This window comes from Rhinatrema bivittatum, chromosome 14 (genome assembly GCF_901001135.1).
Source record: "Rhinatrema bivittatum chromosome 14, aRhiBiv1.1, whole genome shotgun sequence".
Taxonomy (NCBI): domain Eukaryota; kingdom Metazoa; phylum Chordata; class Amphibia; order Gymnophiona; family Rhinatrematidae; genus Rhinatrema; species Rhinatrema bivittatum.
The window spans coordinates 75,517,201-75,537,498 of record NC_042628.1 but is presented as its reverse complement, the minus strand read 5'-3'; the positions used below and the strand labels follow the sequence as shown (position 1 = coordinate 75,537,498).

At 51.1% G+C, this 20,298-nt stretch overlaps 1 protein-coding gene across 1 annotated transcript in view; it reads right to left on the bottom strand.

Annotated features, from left to right (window-relative positions):
• Positions 1-20,298, bottom strand: part of LOC115076170 (phospholipase A2 inhibitor and Ly6/PLAUR domain-containing protein-like) — a 54,366-nt gene that overhangs the window by 20,749 nt on the left and 13,319 nt on the right. Inside the window, exons 2-3 of the mRNA XM_029577314.1 lie at positions 10,792-10,908; positions 2,041-2,193 (exon numbers count right to left, since the gene is read on the bottom strand). Coding sequence (XP_029433174.1) covers positions 2,041-2,193; positions 10,792-10,908 — 270 coding nt within the window. The remainder of the gene's footprint in view (positions 1-2,040; positions 2,194-10,791; positions 10,909-20,298) is intronic.

Below are 20,298 nucleotides of genomic sequence, written 5' to 3'. Positions count from 1 at the left end.
TCTTGGAGGAGAAGTCCATTACCTGCTATTAATTAAGTTGACTTAGAAAATAGCCACTGCTATTACTATAAACAGTAATATGAAATAGACAATCCAGGCCAGGTTCTTATGGCCTGGATTGGCCACTATTGGAAACAGGATGCTGGGCTTGATGGACCCTTGGGGTTTGACCCATGTTCTTATGTTCTAAATTCATGGAGTACCCCCTAATCTTTCTATTATCTGAAAGAGTAAATAACAGATTCACATCTACCCGTTGTGATAATAAAATTTATTAGGGGCATCTATTTAGTGGAAATTTACCAGAAGTGTTCCATGAGGCACTGCTAGGTCTTGAGGTCCTCTCTGAAACTGCCTCAAGTTTAGATAACAGAAGAAATAGTGTATCTCTTTGTAATTTCAGACACAACAATGAAGAGTTATAAAAGATGCAAGTCTTCAAGGTTAGCTAGTGTTCCCAAGGCACTTAGGAATGTTAATGTAAGCCAATGTTTCTTTTCACCTTCTGATCCTAAATCAAAGGAAAATTGTATTTAAGTCCAGTCAATTGGATATCTGATTAAGTCAGTCTCTCAAACTTTGGAGCTGACTTCCTTATGCGCATAGGAAATATAGCTTTTATCATGAGAAATACACTGTCTCTGTGTCCTTGGTAAACTTTTTTCATTGCAGATGGTGCATTGTTCCGGGAATCAAAGAAGGGATGCTGGCCTGAAGCAGGGCAGCTGGAGAGAGGACGCCAGCTGACCTGAAGCAGGACAGCACAGCCCGAGGGCCCTTCTCTCGATTCGAATGGAATACAGGACACAAGATCCCTGAAGGTATTTTTAAATTTTTCTCTTTGTTTTTTTGTGCTGTACCATTTGTATTGCACTAACACTGAGACCTTTAAGGGATATGTGCTTACTTTTTGTTTTTGCACTATTATGTGGAGACTAGTGTGTTCCTCTGAATTACAAAGCAGTCAGAATTACAAGGTAATGGTCTGACATAGCCGGCAGATTAATATAGGGAGCAGGAAAGCAATTTAGGGAATTGACCCCCTGGAAAAAAATACCGGGCCCGGTGGAATACAGGGAGGTGAAATCCCTGGGCATATAGCCAAAGGTAAATAGGCTGGGGCAGTCTAGACAGACCAAAATCAGGGAGACAAATTCTCTGGGAAAGTCTAGAACTAGAATACAGGGAGATGAATTTCCTGGGAATTCTGATATTCCCAGCCTCCTCCTTACTTCCACTTTTGTGAGAAGCCATATCCACCTATCTCCACTCCTCTGAAACCATACTTGATTTCAAAGAAATGTTAGAAGATAACAGTGGAACTGCCAGAACTTCCCTCCCTTAATTCACTTGGATGTATTCTGACTGGCACCATTAGTGAATCTACTTTACAATTGATCCTCATGTTTTTTTACTGCCCAGCAAAACTATGCATCACTTTAGGAGTCAAGTTGCTGAGTCGTTTCCTTTATTGTCAGCTGCAGACAAAGCACCCTGAGCTTTGCATTCTATTGCATGTCATTTTCTGAGCAGATACAGCTATAAGGAGTTGGAAATTAGCTCCAGACTGCTTGTTTGCCTCAGGGCCAGCTAACGTCATTTTGAATACCAGATCTGGAGGGACAGGGAGGACTGGGGAACACTCCTGCCCCATTTCGACTTAGGAGACAGCAAGGATGTGATAAAAGACAAGCGGGTGGGGGCGGGGTGGAAGGTGACTTACAAGAAGACTTGAAGGATACATTTTTAAATATTGGAAGCACTGTTGTTTATTTTTCATTGAAAAATTGAAAGAAAACAAAAAAAAATTCAGATTTCAGTGATTTTTTTTTTGTTTGTTGTCTAATTACCCAAAACAAATTGAGGCTTTTTACATTTGTTTGGTTTGATTTCATTATTTATTTATTTATTTATAGTTTTTATATACCGGCAATCAAAACATTGTGCATCCATCATAGAATTTCATCCCAATAAATCTAGCAGGTAACCTGCTTAGTTAGCCAGCTAGGTCCATTTGAAAATCTATCTCTGAGTCCTTACTTGTGACAGGTCCACTGTTACAGTTGTCTTCATCGCAACATAAAGTGAAGGCATCATAGTGAAATATACTACCGTCCAAAAAGTTAGGAGTTGTACAGAGAAATGGGTCGTATTTTTCACACCCTTTCTTAATTGACAAACGCACATCATTTCCTATGGAAACAAGAAAATATTTGTAAGAGGTCATACTTTGCATAGTTCACAAGATTGATGATACACTTGTATGGCGCACCTTGGGTCTGCCACGAGATCCCTGCTTAAAACCTTTGAAGTAAAATGTAAGACCCGTGTGTGAGTGCACACGTGCGTCATTTGCCAGTGTGTGCACATGGACATGGCGATTTTATAACCTACACACAAGTTATGATATCGGCTATACGCGCATACATGTGCTCATGATTTTATATTGATGTACGCATCTGCGTGCGTATGGCGACGCGAGCCCGCAAGTGGGGGAATTTTAGTAGCTACGCAAACCGAAGCAATTACCTGTTTCCCCAGTTTGTTCCCACTTTGCCTTAGTAAAGGAGAGGACTACTTGAACCCCCTAGGTAATTTGCCTCCCTTTTAACCTATTAGCCCCCAAGCCCTAAAACCTTACTGACTAGCCTAGTTTTTGTTTGTTACACAACTTACATGCCGTCCCCAGCAGAAGTCACGTGGCTCTGGACACCGGCACGCGGTGGTGTGCGTAAATACCCACAACCTTCATGGAGCAGTTCTGACCCACTCATGCTCCTCCCAGACCACACTAATGCCCCACCCTTTTTGGTAGAAAAAAATATATGCGCATAACGGGAGATAGGCATGTACCTGCGCGGGTTTCCAAATCCATGCGGTGTGCAGCGGGCTGAGTCACGTGCATATCTGCCAGCTTGGGACACGTAGGGCTTTTAAAATGAACCAGTTTACATCTATGAGCCTTCCATCCCTCTCTGCCCCTCCTAACCTGGAGGATTTGGATAGGATGCCTCATCCTATTGAGTACAGCCAGTTTAGGAATCTTTGCAATCATTTACTGCAGAGCAGAGAGGATGCAGTTTTCCATTCCCTGAAGAGTCCTCCCAGCCTGGTTGTGAATTTTATTTTGGAAGAGGTTCCTCTCTCTTTGCATGCCCTGCCAGAGGGTCATCCTTTATTTAGTTGCAATGGCACAGACTTTTGCCAGATTCCCCCTTGGGAAGTCTCGTAAAGGGGCTGCAGACCTGTGAGCTCACTCTAGTGACAGTACTCTGCAGCATGAGATTATTTATGGCCAAAATGTCTTCTGTTTTTCAAGAAGGGATGGCTTTGGAGACCTTGCTCACTTTGGAGCAGGCTCCTCCCAACACAAAGGACAAGAGCTGAGGACCTGTGAGCATTAATCTACTCCCTAGCGGGGCAAGCACCAGTGATAGTGAAGCAGCAGTCACCGAGAGATTTCTCAGAGAACAAGTATTCAGATATTGTTTTGTGGGGAGGTTCTGCACAGGGCTCCAGGGCTGAGATAGCCTGGTTCTCACTTCCTAAAGGCTTTTCCTGCAAGAGAAGTCACCAGTACCAACATCAGGAAAGGAGGATCAAGATTCTGGAGTTTCCCACTCGGATCTCCACCTTATGGGACCAGGACAGGTTGGGTGATGGTGAATAAACTGGACTCAGGTAGGACTTTTCATATTTGAGAGGACCTCGCCAATAGGATTCCCATTTGGCACACTGGGAAAACTTTGTGCATTTTAAAATCACCATGGGAAGCTTTACGCAGATACCGGAGATAAAGGACACCTACCCAGAAGAGAAAAAACACCTTTGTACATCAGTCAGCTGTAAATTCATCTTTACTAAAAAATGGACTTTAATTTAATTATTACTTAATCAGTAAACATTTAATGCAGAGTACCTAGTTTGTCTCAGCATCTCATACCCTGGGGTGCAGCAGCTAACACCACACAAAGAGAAAGACACCATCGCCTGGGCAATAAGCGAGAGCTACCCCACAAAAAGGATGCACCCTTGGGACAGAAAGTCAGCATGGGAAGAGTGCCAGCCGGATGCACGACCCGAAGAGTAATGGAGAGATTACTTACCTGATAATATCACTTTCCTTAGTGAAGACAGATGGACTCAGAACAAATGGGTATAGTGTGCTCGTGCTAGCAGTTGGAGACGGATCTGATGTCAGCACGTGGTACATATACCCCCACAGGAAGTGCAGAAGCTCAGTAATCTTCCTAGCAAAGCTTTATGGATATATGTGTGACTGACCGATTGATTAACTTAACATGATTAATCTGACCGATTGACAATAGCTGGAGACCGCCAGAGTTCTCAAGCGGAAGGCGTCGACACCTGGCAGGATGGATGCCCTATGTAAAGAAAACATGGCTTACCTCGAACCTGTTAATTGCCATATGTATTGGCAGCCGGGCGGGATGCTGAGTCCATCTGTCTACACTAAGGAAAACGAGATTAACAGGTAAGTAATCTCTCCATTTCCTAGCGTGTAGCCAGATGGACTCAGAACAAATGGGATGTACAAAAGCTACTCCCGGACTGGGCGGGAGGCTGCCCGAGGTCCATTTAGGATTGCCCTTGCAAATGCTGTGTCCTCCCTGGCCTGGACGTCCAGACGATAGAATCTGGCGAAGGTATGGATGGAGGACCACGTCACTACTCTACATATCTCAGCAGGCGACAGCATCCTAGTTTCTGCCCAGGAGGCCGCTTGGGCTCTGGTAGAGTGGGCCTTGACCTGTAGAGGTGGTGGTTTTCCCGCTTCTACGTAGGCCGCCTTGATAACTTCCTTGATCCAGCGGGCAATAGTTGCCCGTGAGGCTGCTTCTCCTTGCCTCTTCCCACTGGGAAGGACGAACAGGTGGTCCGTCTTTCGTACTGCTTCCGACATCTCCAGGTATCTGGACAGCAGCCTGCCGATGTCAAGATGACGCAGTACTCGACCTTCTTTTGACTTCTTCAACCCTTCCATGGTTGGCAATGATATGGTTTGGTTTAGGTGGAAGTGTGAGACTACTTTCGGTAAAAAGGAGGGAACTGTGCGAAGATGGATAGCCCCTGGGGTGATTCTGAGAAATGGATCACGGCAGGACAGTGCTTGTAGCTCTGAGATGCGGCGTGCGGAGCATACGGCCAGCAAGAACACCATCTTCAAGGTTAGTAAACGGAGGGACAGGCCTCGGAGGGGTCTGAAGGCGGATCCCGCTAGGAATTCCAGAACTAGGTTGAGGTTCCACAGGGGCACTGGCCACTTCAGTGGCGGGCGAATCTGTTTAACACCTTTCAGGAAACGTGAAACATCTGGGTGCGTGGCGATGCTGTTGCCGTCACTCCTAGGCCCGTAGCAGGATAGCGCAGCCACCTGCACCTTGATGGAACTGAGGGACAAACTTTTCTGAAGTCCATCTTGCAGGAAATCCAAAATAATGGGGATTTTAGCGACATGTGGATTGGTGCTGCGGGCTTCGCACCAGACTTCAAATACTCTCCAGATCCTTATATAAGTTAGTGATGTGGAGAACTTGCGTGCTCGGAGGAGGGTATCTATTAGGGATGTGCAGAGCAAAAGTTTAAGTTCATATGTCCATAAGTCGAAAGGGGGTCCCATTTGCGGTCAATATGGACATATGGAGAATTCCATAATTTGAGTCTATGTCCATACGTGCAAATAAAAATTTAAACCCCTCACCCTCCTTAATCCCCCCCCCAAAGACTTACCACAACTCCCTGGTGATCCAGTGAGGAGTGAGGACGCCATTTCTGAAATCCTTTGCGAGGAGCACGTGACGTCGGCGCCACGTCTGAGTGATGCGGCGTCACGTGATTCCCCGCGGGTTCGCTCCGGAATCCTCGTTGTACCCAAAAGGAACTTTTGGCCAGCTTGGGGGGGGGGTCAGGAGGCCCCCCCAAGCTGGCCAAAAGTTCCTTTTGGGCCGAACGAGCGACCCGGCGCGAACCCGCGGGGAATCACGTGACACCGCGTCACTCCGACGTGGCGCCGACGTCACGTGCTCCTCGCAAAGGATTTCAGAAATGGCGTCCTCACTCCTCGCTGGATCACCAGGGAGTTGTGGTAAGTCTTTGGGGGGGGATTAAGGAAGGTGAGGGGTTTAAATTTTTATTTTGGATCAACAATCGCGATTTCCAACGTATTCAACATAGCTATGTTGAATAAGTTGGAAATCCGATCGTTTACGTCTCATCACTTTTTTAAGTTAAAAAAAAAAAAAAAGTAGCATTTTACGTTTAAGTTCAAAACGAATGCACACCCCTAGTATCTATTACCGCCCCTGAGTATCCCCTCTTCTTCAGTCGAGCCCTCTCAATGGCCAGACCATAAGAGAGAACTGAGCTGGATCCTCGTGGAGGATGGGACCTTGTTGCAGTAGGTCCCTGTGTGGGGGCAGGGGTAGAGGATCCCCTGCCAGTAGTCTTCTCATGTCTGCGTACCAGGGTCTTCTTGGCCAGTCTGGGGCCACTAGAAGAACTAGGCCTCTGTGCCGCTGAATCTTGTGTATAATGGCGCCCAGCAGGGGCCATGGGGGAAAGGCGTATAGCAGGGTCCCCTGAGGCCATGTCTGAACCAAGGCTTCGATCCCTTGAGATTGGGGATCCCGCCTGCGACTGAAGTATCTGGGTACTTGAGCGTTGGACCTGTCCGCTAGCAGGTCCATGCCCGGAGTCCCCCACCGATCCACTATCATCTGGAAGGCTGTGGATGACAGCTTCCATTCTCCCGGGTTTAGGTTTTCTCTGCTGAGGAAGTCTGCCGTGGAGATGTCCTTCCCGGCGATGTGGACGGCGGTGATATCTCCGCCCATGACATCAGGGGGGCTATTTCTAAGGACACCTGTTGGCTTCTGGTTCCGCCCTGTCGGTTGATGTATGCCACCGTGGTGGCATTGTCCGACATCACTCTGACCGCTTTGTTGCGAAGTCTGTGGGCAAATCGCAGGCAGGCTAACCGGACTGCCCGTGCCTCTAGTCGGTTGATGTTCCACCCCGACTCCTCCTTGTTCCACCGCCCTTGGGCGGTTAGCTCTTGGCAGTGTGCTCCCCATCCGCTTAGGCTGGCATCTGTGGTGAGCAGGGTCCAGGTTGGGGAGGATATTCTTGATCCCTGGCTCGTGTGGTTGGACTGCAACCACCACCATAGCTGGGTCCGCACTCTGGCCGATAGAGGTAGATGCGCGGTGTAGTACTGCGAACGTGGGCTCCACCGGGATAGGAGAGAGCGTTGTAACGGTCTCATGTGAGCTCGCGCCCATGGTACCACTTCCAGAGTGGACGCCATGAGGACGAGGACCTGTAGATAATCCCGAGCTGTGGGCCGGGTGGCGCTTAGCAGGGCCCGGAGCCTGTCCCGCAGTTTTGATCTCCTCTTTAGGGTCAGGCTGACCTCGTCTTCCTGGGTGTCGAATCGGACTCCCAGGTATTCCAGCGACCGGGAAGGCTGTAGAGAACTCTTGTTGAGGTTGACTACCCAGCCTAGACTTTCCAGAAGAGATATGACTCTGTTGGTCGCCCGGTGGCTCTCCTCCAGCGACTTTGTCCTGATCAGCCAATCATCCAGATAGGGATGGACGAGAATTCCTTCCTTCCTGAGTGTCGCCGCTACCACTACTATTATTTTGGTAAAGGTCCGCGGTGCGGTGGCTAACCCGAAAGGTAAAGCCCAGAACTGAAAGTGTTGATTCAGGATTTTGAAGCGTAAATAGCGCTGGTGATCCTGATGGATCGGGATGTGCAGGTAGGCCTCTGTCAGATCCAGGGACGTGAGGAACTCCCCTGGCTGTATTGCACTTATGACGGATCGCAGAGTTTCCATGCAAAATCTTGGGACCCGGAGGTGTCGGTTGACCGACTTGAGGTCCAGGACCGGCCTGAAAGTGCCCTCTTTCTTGGGTACGATGAAATAAATGGAGTAATCACCAGAACTTATCTCCCATGCAGGCACTGGGGTTATGGCCTTTAGGGTCTGGAGTCTTGTCAAAGTAGCCTCCACTGCCGCCCTCTTGATGGGGTCGTGGCAGGGAGATTCCACGAACTTGTCCGAAGGGGTCCGAAGGAAGTCCAGATAGTACCCATGTCGGATGATGGCTAGGACCCACTTGTCCGAAGTAATCTCGACCCGTCTGCGGTAGAATAGGGTTAGCCTGCCCCCTATGGCTACTTCCCGTGGATGGGTCGGCTGATTCTCATTGTGGGGTGCGGCTGGGACCTGAACCCGAGCCGGTTCCCCTCTTGTTGCGCCTAGTCCGAAAGGTCTGATTCCTGGCCTGAGGACGAGATGCTTGGTAGCTATTCCTATACGGGTTGAAGCGTTGAGAGCCTCTACCTCTGAATGGCCGAGGAAAAGGCCGCTGGCTTTTCCTTGACTTGTCTTCCAACAGACGAGGTAACGGAGAGGCGCCCCATTTGGTTGCCAGTTGTTCTAGGTCATCACCGAACAGGAGGGAACCCTTGAAGGGCATTCTCGTCAGGCGAGTCTTGGAGGATGAGTGGGCCGACCAATTTTGTAGCCAGAGTTGTCTCCTGGCTGCCACTGAGGAGGACACTCCCTTGGCTGCCGTGCGAACTAGGTCGGAGGCAGCATCAGTGAGGAACGAGAGAGCTGATTCCATGTCCTCGCCCGGGGTGTTGTTTCTGGCTTGAGACAAACAGGAACGCGTCACCACTGTGCAGCAAGTCGCAATTCTCAGGGACATGGCTGCCACCTCAAAGGCTTGTTTCAAAATGGCGTCCAGGCGCCGGTCATGTGCATCCTTGAGGGCCGCCCCTCCCTCCACTGGAATGGTGGTGCGTTTCGCAATTGCGCAAATTATAGCATCTACTTTAGGGCACGCCAGCAGCTCCTTGGTTGTCGGGTCCAGGGGGTACATGCTGGCCAAGGCTCGACCCCCTTTAAATGAGGCCTCTGGCACAGTCCACTCCAGGTCAATTAGTTGCTGTGCTGCTTTGTAGGAGGGGAAATGGTGGGACGTCTGACGAAGGCCCTCCAGCAGGGGGTTCATTCTAGGTTCCACTAGGGTGCCATGGCCCGGGATAGCAAGTTCCGACAGGCATTGAGAGACCAGGTCTGGGAGATCCTCCTTCACAAAGAAGCGTCTCATGGTTCGATATGGCTCTATCCCCGAGGGCAGTTCTCCCTCCTCGGGGAGCTCGCCTTCCTCCTCAGAATAATCCGAATCCCCAAAGGTGGGGCTTTCGGGTGGTGGACAGCCGTGCCTAGGTCTCGAAGGTCCAGGGACAGGATCAACCGGAGCGTGGGGGTCCGCTCAGGGATCAGACTGCATCCTGACAAAGGCGTGAATTCCTTTAAACAATTCCACCCAGGAGAGCGAAGCAGGTTCTAGGTTTAGGGGCACCAGGTCTCTAGGGTTCTCCTGCTGCTCGTTTCGGCCGGTAAGGTCCGGGGCATACCCTGAGTTGCTGGCAATTAATCTTGGCTGAGACCAGCCTTGGCCCGAAGCTCCCAGGGCCTCCTCACATTGGGCACAAAGGGAGTTTGCTTCCTCTCTCGGTATGGCTCTGAGATGGCATGCTGAGCAGAGGCCTAGAGCTCTTATGCCTGAATCTGGAGGTGCCGCTGCTGTGGACGCATGGGCTCTCATACTCGTCCTCGCGTCTGTCATAATTATAAGCTGGTACGTTCCCAGCCAAAAATAGGCGCTTTTGCGGTATGCGCGCAGCTTATGCGCAGAAATCCGTAAAATATGCGCTCAATCCTTATGCGCCCTGCGGAAACCTGCGCCCAATCCTTGTGCGCCCAACTTACATATGCGCTCAATCCTTATGCGCCCAGCATACGCGCCCGACATATGCGCTCAATCCTCGCTTATGCGCTAAACCTTATTTGAGCACTTGATTGGGCAGCGAACAGGGCCGGAGAGCAATGACGAGCAGGCAGGCAAGATGGCGACCTCCTTGGCGGGTCTCCACGTAGGCAGACCCCGCTACTCCTCGCTCCTCGGAGACCAGTAAATACAAGATGTCTGCCTTACCTCGTCTTCGGCGCTTCCAGGTTGCGACCCGGGCGGTCTCTGGCTGCGGGGGGAGAGGGTGAGTACCGTCACTGCTGCGCTCGAGGAGGTGCACCCGCTGCCTCTAGGCCGCGCCCGAACTCGTCCGCTCAGGGGCCAAGTCCTCACCGCAGATGGATCGGGACCGAAGCGCCTCTATGCCGCGCCCGAGCCCTTCTCACTCGGGGGGCAAGGTCCCTGCCGCGATTTGGTCACCGGACCGAGGCTCGTACCTCGGACCCTAAGGTCCCTCCCCCGGGAAACTCAACTGGGGGAGGGACCTTAGGGTATCACCGCAGGAGTGCGGGGCTCTTCTTGTAGGTAAGATCCTCTTTGAATTAAGTCGTTAGAAATTTGGAAAAAAACGCGCAGCGAGCGTGAAGGAGCTCCAAACTGCTTTGGAGACGGAAATTACTGAGCTTCTGCACTTCCTGCGGGGGTATATGTACCACGTGCTGACGTCTCCAACTGCTAGCATGAGCTCACTATACCCATTTGTTCTGAGTCCATCTGGCTACATGCTAGGAGAAGATATGTTTTGTGCCCTTGGGACTTAAATCCCGCCAGCATGAGTGACACATGCTTGTGTATAATTGGAAAAAAAGAGGTTAATATTTCATTTTTGAAAACCTTTAATTGGAAATATAAGTTGTATTTTGGGGATTATTGAACAAAACAGGGACCTAGAACCTAACCAGAAATGGAACAGCCTTCACCTGAAAGCCACGGCACTCACCCACTGTGTTATTTTCCAACCTTGTTATACACATTTCGCCCTCGTTGCAGGACACAGAGATAGGTGAGCATTCAACTGCAGTAGTATTCAAGCACTTATGGCAATTCAGAGAGAGCCCTGAGAAAAAGGAGAAAACATGTTATATACACACTGCCAAAGTCCAGTCATCTTTCTTCTCTTCTCATCTCCTCCCTATATCACATCTATAAGAACATAAGAAGAACATAAGAAAATGCCATACTGGGTCAGACCAAGGGTCCATCAAGCCCAGCATCCTGTTTCCAACAGTGGCCAATCCAGGCCATAAGAACCTGGCAAGTACCCAAAAACTAAGTCTATTCCATGTAACCATTGCTAATGGCAGTGGCTATTCTCTAAGTGAACTTAATAGCAGGTAATGGACTTCTCCTCCAAGAACTTATCCAATCCTTTTTTAAACACAGCTATACTACCTGCACGAACCACATTCTCTGGCAACAAATTCCAGAGTTTAATTGTGCGTTGAGTAAAAAAGAACTTTCTCCGATTAGTTTTAAATGTGCCCCATGCTAACTTCATGGAGTGTCCCCTAGTCCTTCTACTATCCGAAAGAGTAAATAACCGATTCACATCTACCCGTTCTAGACCTCTCATGATTTTAAACACCTCTATCATATCCCCCCTCAGTCGTCTCTTCTCCAAGCTGAAAAGTCCTAATCTCTTTAGTCTTTCCTCATAGGGGAGTTGTTCCATTCCCCTTATCATTTTGGTAGCCCTTCTCTGTACCTTCTCCATCGCAATTATATCTTTTTTGAGATGCGGCGACCAGAATTGTACACAGTATTCAAGGTGCGGTCTCACCATGGAGCGATACAGAGGCATTATGACACCTTCCGTTTTATTCATCATTCCTTTTCTAATAATTCCCAACATTCTGTTTGCTTTTTTGACTGCCGCAGCACACTGAACCGACGATTTCAATGTGTTATCCACTATGACACCTAGATCTCTTTCTTGGGTTGTAGCACCTAATATGGAACCCAACATCGTGTAATTATAGCATGGGTTCCCTGTACGTACCCGGATCAGTCCAGACACCTGGGTTGTGACTCCGCACCAGCAGATGGAGACAGAGCAAAACTTGACGGGCTCCCTACATATAGTAAGGTGCCACCCACAGCCCCTCAGTCTTTCTCTGTCTCCAGCAGATGGGGCAGGTCCACCCACAGTCTCGGGGATCCTTGGTTGTTTTGGCTCGGGGTAGTCAGTCAGGGATCTATTTCTGTTTCTATCTAGTCCTAAGTAGTTAGGGCAGTGAGTGTTTGCAAAAAAAAACAAAAAACAAGAGAAGAAGATAAAGAAGAAGATAGAAGTCTCCCGTCGGGGGAGCCTCCCAGGAGGGTTGGAAGGTCCTGAGAGGACCATCCCCTCCAGGTCGAGGCCGCTGCTGAGGGTCGAGGACCCGGCCTGTGCTGGCAGCAGCGTCGGGGGTGACACCGGGGAGCCCGGTTCACTCACCCCCGCTGGAGCTGAAGACTGCAGGACCACGGCTAGCACCTAAGTAAAAAAAAAAAAAAAAAAAAAGGCATAGGGGTTTTTCTTTTCTGCTGACCTTGCGGCGCCGGCTCTCTCTCCCTTTTCGCCGTCGTTTCGCCGTTCGTGCGGTCGCTTAGCGGGAGGGCGGCGCTGGTTGGGGAGTCCGTTCGTCGCCGCGGATGCCGAGAGGGTCAGCGTGTCGCGCGTGCGGCGCTGTGTGCGCGCGTCTCTCCCGGGACGGGGTCTGTTCAAGCTGCGTCTCCGGGGGCGAGGGCTCGTCGGCGGTCGCCCGGGGGGGGGTCGATCGCGGGGTGCCCGTTCGCCGTCGCGGCCTGGAGGCTTGGAGGCCGCGTCTTTGGATCCGTTCCTGTCCAGCGTGAGGGACGCCACGAGGAGGGCCCTCCAAGATGGCGCCCAGCCTCCCTCGCTGTCGCCACAGCCCAGGATTTCGGGGGGAGAGCCCCCGGGACCCCGTGGGTCGGGGACCCCGAGTGCTGTGGAGGGTTCCTCCGGATCGGAGGGCTCGTTTTCAGAAGATTTCTCGCTTTTGCTGCAGAAACTCGCAAGGTACAAAAAGTCTAGGCTGAAAGCGGGAAAAGCTTCCGGGGGGAAGGAAGATCGTTCCCGGCCCCAGAAGAGAGCCGTTCGGACCCGGGATGCCCGGGGTGGGCCGCGGGAAAAGAGACAGCCGCGTGGTGAACCACAAGACTCGGAGACGCCGTCCACCGCCTCCTCGGACGAGGACGCGATGCCGGGAGCCCCCGAAGGCCAGGAGGGCCCTGATGACGACGGACAGGCCCCCAGCCGGGAGCCGGCAAGGGCCCGCAGGCGGCTGAGGGTGATGACCCCAAGGTTGTCCGCCTGTTTCGTAGGGAAGAACTTTCTCCCCTTATCCCGACTATCCTGGATGAGATCGGCGTGGATCCTCCACCAGTGGAGTCCCGGCAAGGAGTCAAGATGGATCTGGTGCTGCTGGGCCTGGCGGGTCCTGCGCTGGCTTTCCCTTTTCACTTCTCGGTCTCAGATATCTTGTTCCGGGAATGGGATACCCCGGAACTGGGGCTGAAGGTGAGTAAAGCTATGGACAAGCTTTATCCCTTCCAGAGGATGCTCTGGAATTGCTGCGCCTTCCACGGGTGGACGCGGCGGTGTCAGCAGTGACAAAGAGGTCTACCATTCCCGTTACGGGTGCTACGGCCCTCCGGGATATCCAAGATAGGAAGCTGGAGGTGCAGTTGAAGAAGATCTTCGAGGTGTCCGCACTGGGGGTGCGGGCAGCCATGTGCAGTACTTTTGCACTGCGAGCGGGTCTCCGGTGGGCCCAAGTCCTGCAAGCAAATGCCGACCTCTCCTCCGGGGAGGCTACTCAGGCGGATAACTTGGAAGCGGTGATTGCCTACAGTGCTGATGCGATGCACGATTTGCTCAGAACATCGGCCAGAGCTATGGTAGCGGCGGTCTCGGCGCGTCGGCTCCTCTGGCTTCGTAACTGGGCTGCGGATGGGGCATCCAAGGCCCACCTGGGGTCGTTACCTTTTAAGGGAAAGCTCCTGTTTGGTAAGCAGCTGGACGACCTGATGCAGTTCGTGAGCGAGAATAAGGCTTTTAAGTTGCCGGAAGATAGACCCAGACCTCGGTCGTCCTTCTCGGCGAGAAACAGATTCCGGTCTAACCGTCGGCAGCGGCCACAGAGGGCGACAGGGTCGGGTCAGTCCTACCGGTCCGGATCGGCTAGATCATCCTCCTGGTCGCAGTCCTTTCGAGGGAAGAAGTTCAACAGGACCGGTGGACCCTCGTCCGGCTCGGGGTCCAAGTCGGCCCAATGAAACGAGACGGGTCCATTCCTCGTTGCCGCCCGCCCTCGTACCTTACGTGGGTGCGAGGCTCACCCTGTTTTACGAGGCATGGACCAGAATCACTTCCGACCAATGGGTGCTCGCTGTGATAAGAGGCGGTTACGCGTTAGATTTTGTGCGGCTCCCGGTGGACAAGTTCCTCATCTCACCCTGCAAGGCTCTCGTCAAGCGCGCCGCTGTCCGGACCACCCTTCGGCGTCTAGAGGACCTGGGCGCCATTACTCCCGTGCCGCAGGATCAGCAGGGCACGGGAAGGTACTCCATTTATTTCGTGGTCCCAAAAAAGGATGGAGCTTTTCGACCCATCCTCGATCTGAAGGGGGTCAACCGATGCCTGCGGGTGCCGCGGTTCAAGATGGAGACGATCCGCTCGGTGATTGCAGCGGTTCGTCCGGGCGAGTACCTCGCTTCTCTGGACCTCACGGAGGCGTACCTTCACATCGGGATTCAGCCGGCTTATCACCGGTACCTGAGATTCTGCATACTGGGAGGCCATTACCAGTTCAGGGCGCTTCCCTTCGGCCTCGCCACGGCTCCACGCACTTTCACCAAGGTGATGGTGGTGGTGGCTGCTCAGCTCCGGAGGGAAGGGCTGCTGGTGCATCCTTACTTGGACGATTGGCTCATCCGAGCAAAATCGGAGGCCGGGTGTCGGCAGGCAATTGCCAGGGTCCTCCAACTCTTGCGCTCGCTCGGTTGGGTGGTCAACCTGTCCAAGAGTCATCTGCAGCCTACGCAGCAGTTGGAGTATCTGGGGGCCCTGTTCGACACCGAGAGGGCCATGGTGTCGCTGACTCAGGAGAGAGTGGTCAAGCTCCAGCGACAGGTGCGCCACATTTTGTCCATGCGGTGTCCGCTGGTTTGCGATTACCTGAGGGTCCTGGGTTCCATGGCGTCGACCCTCGCTCTGGTCCCTTGGGCGTTCGCTCACCTGCGACCGTTACAATCAGCGTTACTTTCCCGTTGGAAGCCAGTTTCGGAGGAGTTTTATCTTCCGCTGCCTCTCACGCCCTGTGCCAGGGCCAGTCTGCACTGGTGGCTCTCCCGGGATCATCTGTCCTGCGGGGTGTCTCTGGTCATGCCCACCTGGACGGTAGTGACGACGGATGCCAGTCTACTCGGCTGGGGGGCGGTCTGCGGAGGCCGCTCGGTCCAGGGACAGTGGTCGAGCCAGCAGTCGAGGTGGTCCATCAACCGCTTGGAGACCAGGGCGGTGTCGTTGGCCCTGCAATCGTTTCTCCCGTGGATACGGGGCCAGGCGGTTCGGGTGCTCTCGGACAACGCGACCACGGTGGCGTATATCAATCGTCAAGGGGGCACGAGGAGCCAGCAAGTAGCGGAGGAGGCACGGCGGCTCATGATCTGGGCGGAACAACACCTCAGCGGCTTGGCGGCGTCTCACATCGCAGGTGTGGACAACGTGCAGGCGGACTTCCTCAGTCGGCATCGGCTGGATCCAGGCGAGTGGGAGTTACCGGACAGGGCGTTTCGCCTCATCTGTGCCAGGTGGGGAACGCCACGCCTGGACCTGATGGCCACCGCTCAAAACGCAAAGGCCCCTCGGTTCTTCAGCCGTCGGAGGGAGCGGGGCGCAGAAGGAGTCGATGCTCTAGTGCTTCCCTGGCCCACGGACGTGTTGATATATGTGTTTCCCCCGTGGCCTCTGATAGGCAAGGTTCTGCGCCGAATCGAGTTGCATCCGGCGGACGTGATCTTGGTGGCGCCGGAGTGGCCACGGCGCCCGTGGTTCGCGGACCTCATTCAGCTGGCGGCAGAGCCTCCGCTTCGTTTTCTCGGGGCCGAATCTCTTCTTCGACAGGGTCCCGTCTGTTTGGAGGATGCGGATCACTTTTGTCTCGCGGCATGGCTTTTGAGAGGGCGCGCTTAAGGACTAAGGGGTACTTGGAGGCTGTGATTGCTACCTTGTTGAGGGCTCGTAAACAGTCCACGTCCTTAGCCTATATGAGGGTGTGGACGGTATTTGAGGACTGGTGTAGTACTCATGCGGTGGATCCTGTACGGCCGCCTGTTCCGGGGGTCCTCGCCTTTCTCCAAGAGGGCCTGTCGAAGGGGCTGGCCTGGAGTACCCTGAAAGTACAGACGGCTGCGCTTGGTTGTCTGCGCGGTAAAGTGCGCGGTGTGTCCTTAGCGTGTCATCCGGATGTGGTGCGCTTCCTTCGCGGGGCTAAGCATTTACGCCCTCCTGTGCGGAATCCTTGTCCGTCTTGGAATTTGAATTGCGTGCTCTCGGCGCTTGGGGGAGCACCGTTTGAGCCTCTTAAGCGGGCGACGCTGAAAGATCTTACCTTGAAGACCGTGTTTCTAGTAGCCATTACGTCTGCTCGTCGGGTCTCGGAGCTGCAGGCCTTATCCTGTCGGGAACCGTTCTTGCGATTCTCGCAGGGCGGAGTTTCCCTGCGGACTGGGCCGTCCTTTTTGCCTAAGGTGGTGTCCTCGTTCCACTTAAATCAGTCAGTGGACCTCCCAGGTTTTGAGGTCGGGGATCAGATGGACAAGGGGATGAAAGAGTTAAGGAAGCTCGACGTTCGCAGGATTCTGCTTCGGTATCTGGAGGTTACGAATTCTTTCCGGGTTTCCGACCATCTGTTTGTTCTCTGGTCCGGTCCTCGCCGGGGGTCTGCGGCGTCGCGGGCCACGATTGCGCGTTGGCTCAAAGAGGCTATTAGCTCCGCATATCTTCTGCACGGCAAGGTGGCACCTAGGGGGCTTCGTGCTCATTCCACTCGGGCGCAAGCCACGTCCTGGGCCGAGGTCTCGCAGGTGTCCACGCAGGAGATCTGTAGAGCTGCGACGTGGAAGTCCTTGCATACTTTCACTAGGCATTACAGACTTGATGTCCAGGCGTCTGAAGCGCCGGGGTTTGGGGCGAGTGTCCTCCGAGCGGGACTCTCTGCTTCCCACCCTCGGTAGTTTGCTCTGGTACATCCCAGGTGTCTGGACTGATCCGGGTACGTACAGGGAAAGGAAAATTAGTTCTTACCTGATAATTTTCGTTCCTGTAGTACCACGGATCAGTCCAGGCTCCCGCCCGTCTGTTTGGTACGATGAAGAGAGAGAGAGAGTCCGCTCGTTTGGTTAGTCGTACTGCTATTGTTCCAGTTCTTGGCATATTGCCGCTTGCCTCTGGTCTGATGTTTTCGGTTTTCAGCCAGGGGGTGTTTGAATTGGTTAAAATTGTTCTAGTTAGTTAGTCAGGCACTGGTTTGCTTTGACAGTTCGTTCGACTGAGGGGCTGTGGGTGGCACCTTACTATATGTAGGGGAGCCCGTCAAGTTTTGCTCTGTCTCCATCTGCTGGTGGCGGAGGTCACAACCCAGGTGTCTGGACTGATCCGTGGTACTACAGGTAAACGAAAAATTATCAGGTACAAGAACTAATTTTCCTTTATTTTCCCTAGTATGCAGCACCTTGCACTTATCCACATTAAATTTCATCTGCCATTTGGATGCCCAATTTTCCAGTCTCACAAGGTCTTCCTGCAATTTATCACAATCTGCTTGTGATTTAACTACTCTGCACAATTTTGTGTCATCTGCAAATTTGATTATCTCACTCGTCGTATTTCTTTCCAGATCATTTATAAATATATTGAACAGTAAGGGTCCCAATACAGATCCCTGAGGCACTCCACTGTCCACTCCCTTCCACTGAGAAATTGCCCATTTATCCTACTCTCTGTTTCCTGTCTTTTAGACCAGTTTGCAATCCACGAAAGGACATCGCCACCTATCCCATGACTTTTTACTTTTCCTAGAAGCCTCTCATGAGGAACTTTGTCAAACGCCTTCTGAAAATCCAAAGTATACTATATCTACCGGTTCACCTTTATCCACATGTTTATTAACTCCTTCAAAAAGTGAAGCAGATTTGTGAGGCAAGACTTGCCCTGGGTAAAGCCATGCTGACTTTGTTCCATTAAACCATGTCTTTCTATATGTTCTGTGATTTGATGTTTAGAACACTTTCCACTATTTTTCCTGGCACTGAAGTCAGGCTAACCGGTCTGTAGTTTCCCGGATCGCCCCTGGAGCCCTTTTTAAATATTGGGGTTACATTTGCTATCCTCCAGTCTTCAGGTACAATGGATGATTTTAATGATAAGTTACAAATTTTTACTAATAGGTCTGAAATTTCATTTTTTAGTTCCTTCAGAACTCTGGGGTGTATACCATCCGGTCCAGGTGATTTACTACTCTTCAGTTTGTCAATCAGGCCTACCACATCTTCTAGGTTCACCGTGATTTGATTCAGTCCATCTGAATCATTACCCATGAAAACCTTCTCCATTACGGGTACCTCCCCAAACATCCTCTTCAGTAAACACCGAAGCAAAGAAATCATTTAATCTTTCCGCGATGGCCTTATCTTCTCTAAGTGCCCCTTTAAACCCCTCGATCATCTAACGGTCCAACTGACTCCCTCACAGGCTTTCTGCTTCGGATATATTTAAAAAAGTTTTTACTGTGAGTTTTTGCCTCTACAGGCCAACTTCTTTTCAAATTCTCTCTTAGCCTGTCTTATCAATGTCTTACATTTAACTTGCCAATGTTTATGCTTTATCCTATTTTCTTCTTCTGTTGGATCCTTCTTCCAATTTTTGAATGAAGATCTTTTGGCTAAAATAGCTTCATTTCACCTCCCCTTTTAACCATGCCGGTAATCGTTTTGCCTTCTTTCCACCTTTCTTAATGTGTGGAATACATCTGGACTGTGCTTCTAGAATGGTATTTTTTAACAATGACCACGCCTCTTGGACATTTTTTACTTTTGTAGCTGCTCCTTTCAGTTTTTTTCTAACAATTTTTCTCATTTTATCAAAGTTTCCCTTTTGAAAGTTTAGCACGAGAGCCTTGGATTTGGCACACTGTTCCTTTTCCAGTCATTAATCAAATTTGATCATATTATGATCACTATTGCCAAGCGGGCCCCACCACCGTTACCTCTCTCACCAAGTCCTGTGCTCCACTGAGAATTAGATCTAAAATTGCTCCCTCTCTCGTCGGTTCCTGAACCAATTGCTCCATAAAGCTATCATTTATTCCATCCAGGAACGTTATCTCTCTAGCGTGACCCGATGATACATTTACCCAGTCTATATTGGGGTAATTGAAGTCTCCCATTATTACTGCACTACCAATTGGTTGGCTTCCCTAATTTCTCTTAGCATTTCACTGTCCATCTCACCATCTTGACCAGGTGGACGGTAGTATAACCCCTATCACTGTAGTCTTCCCTGATACACAAGGGATTTCTACCCATAAAGATTCAATTTTGTATTTAGTCTCATGCAGGATGTTTATCCTGTTGGACTCTATGCCATCCCGGACATAAAGCGCCACACCTCCTCCCGACTGCTCCTCTCTGTCATTGCGATATAATTTGTACCCCGGTATAGCACTGTCCCATTGGTTATCCTCTTTCCACCATGTCTCTGAGATGCCAATTAAGTCTATGTCATCATTACTGCTATACATTCTAATTCTCCCATCTTACTTCTTAGACTTCTGGCATTAGCATACAACATTTCAAAGTTTGTTTTTTGATTGTATTTTTATTCTGCTTTTTAATTGATAGGGATAAGTTAGAATTTTTTAGCTCAGGTGAGTTTTTAGTTACAGGCATTTGGACTACTTTTCTAATTATTGGAACCTCACTGTCGGGATGCCCTAATTCTAATGCATCATTAGTATCCTTTAAAGATACCTCTCTCCGAACCATGCGCTGCTGAGCGACTGTCGGCTTTCCCCTTTGTTCTAGTTTAAAAGCTGCTCTATCTCCTTTTTAAAGGTTAGCGCCAGCAGTCTGGTTCCACCCTGGTTAAGGTGGAGCCCATCCCTTCGGAAGAGACTCCCCCTTCCCCAAAAGGTTCCCCAGTTCCTAACAAAACTGAATCCCTCTTCCTTGCACCATCGTCTCATCCACGCATTGAGACTCCGGAGCTCTGCCTGCCTCTGGTGACCTGCGCGTGGAACAGGGAGCATTTCAGAGAATGCACCCTTCTTTCTTCAGCACTTCACCCTTTCTTCCCTTACATAAGAACATAAGACTTTACCATGCTGGGTCAGACCAAGGGTCCATCAAGCCCAGCATCCTGTTTCCAACAGAGGCCAAACCA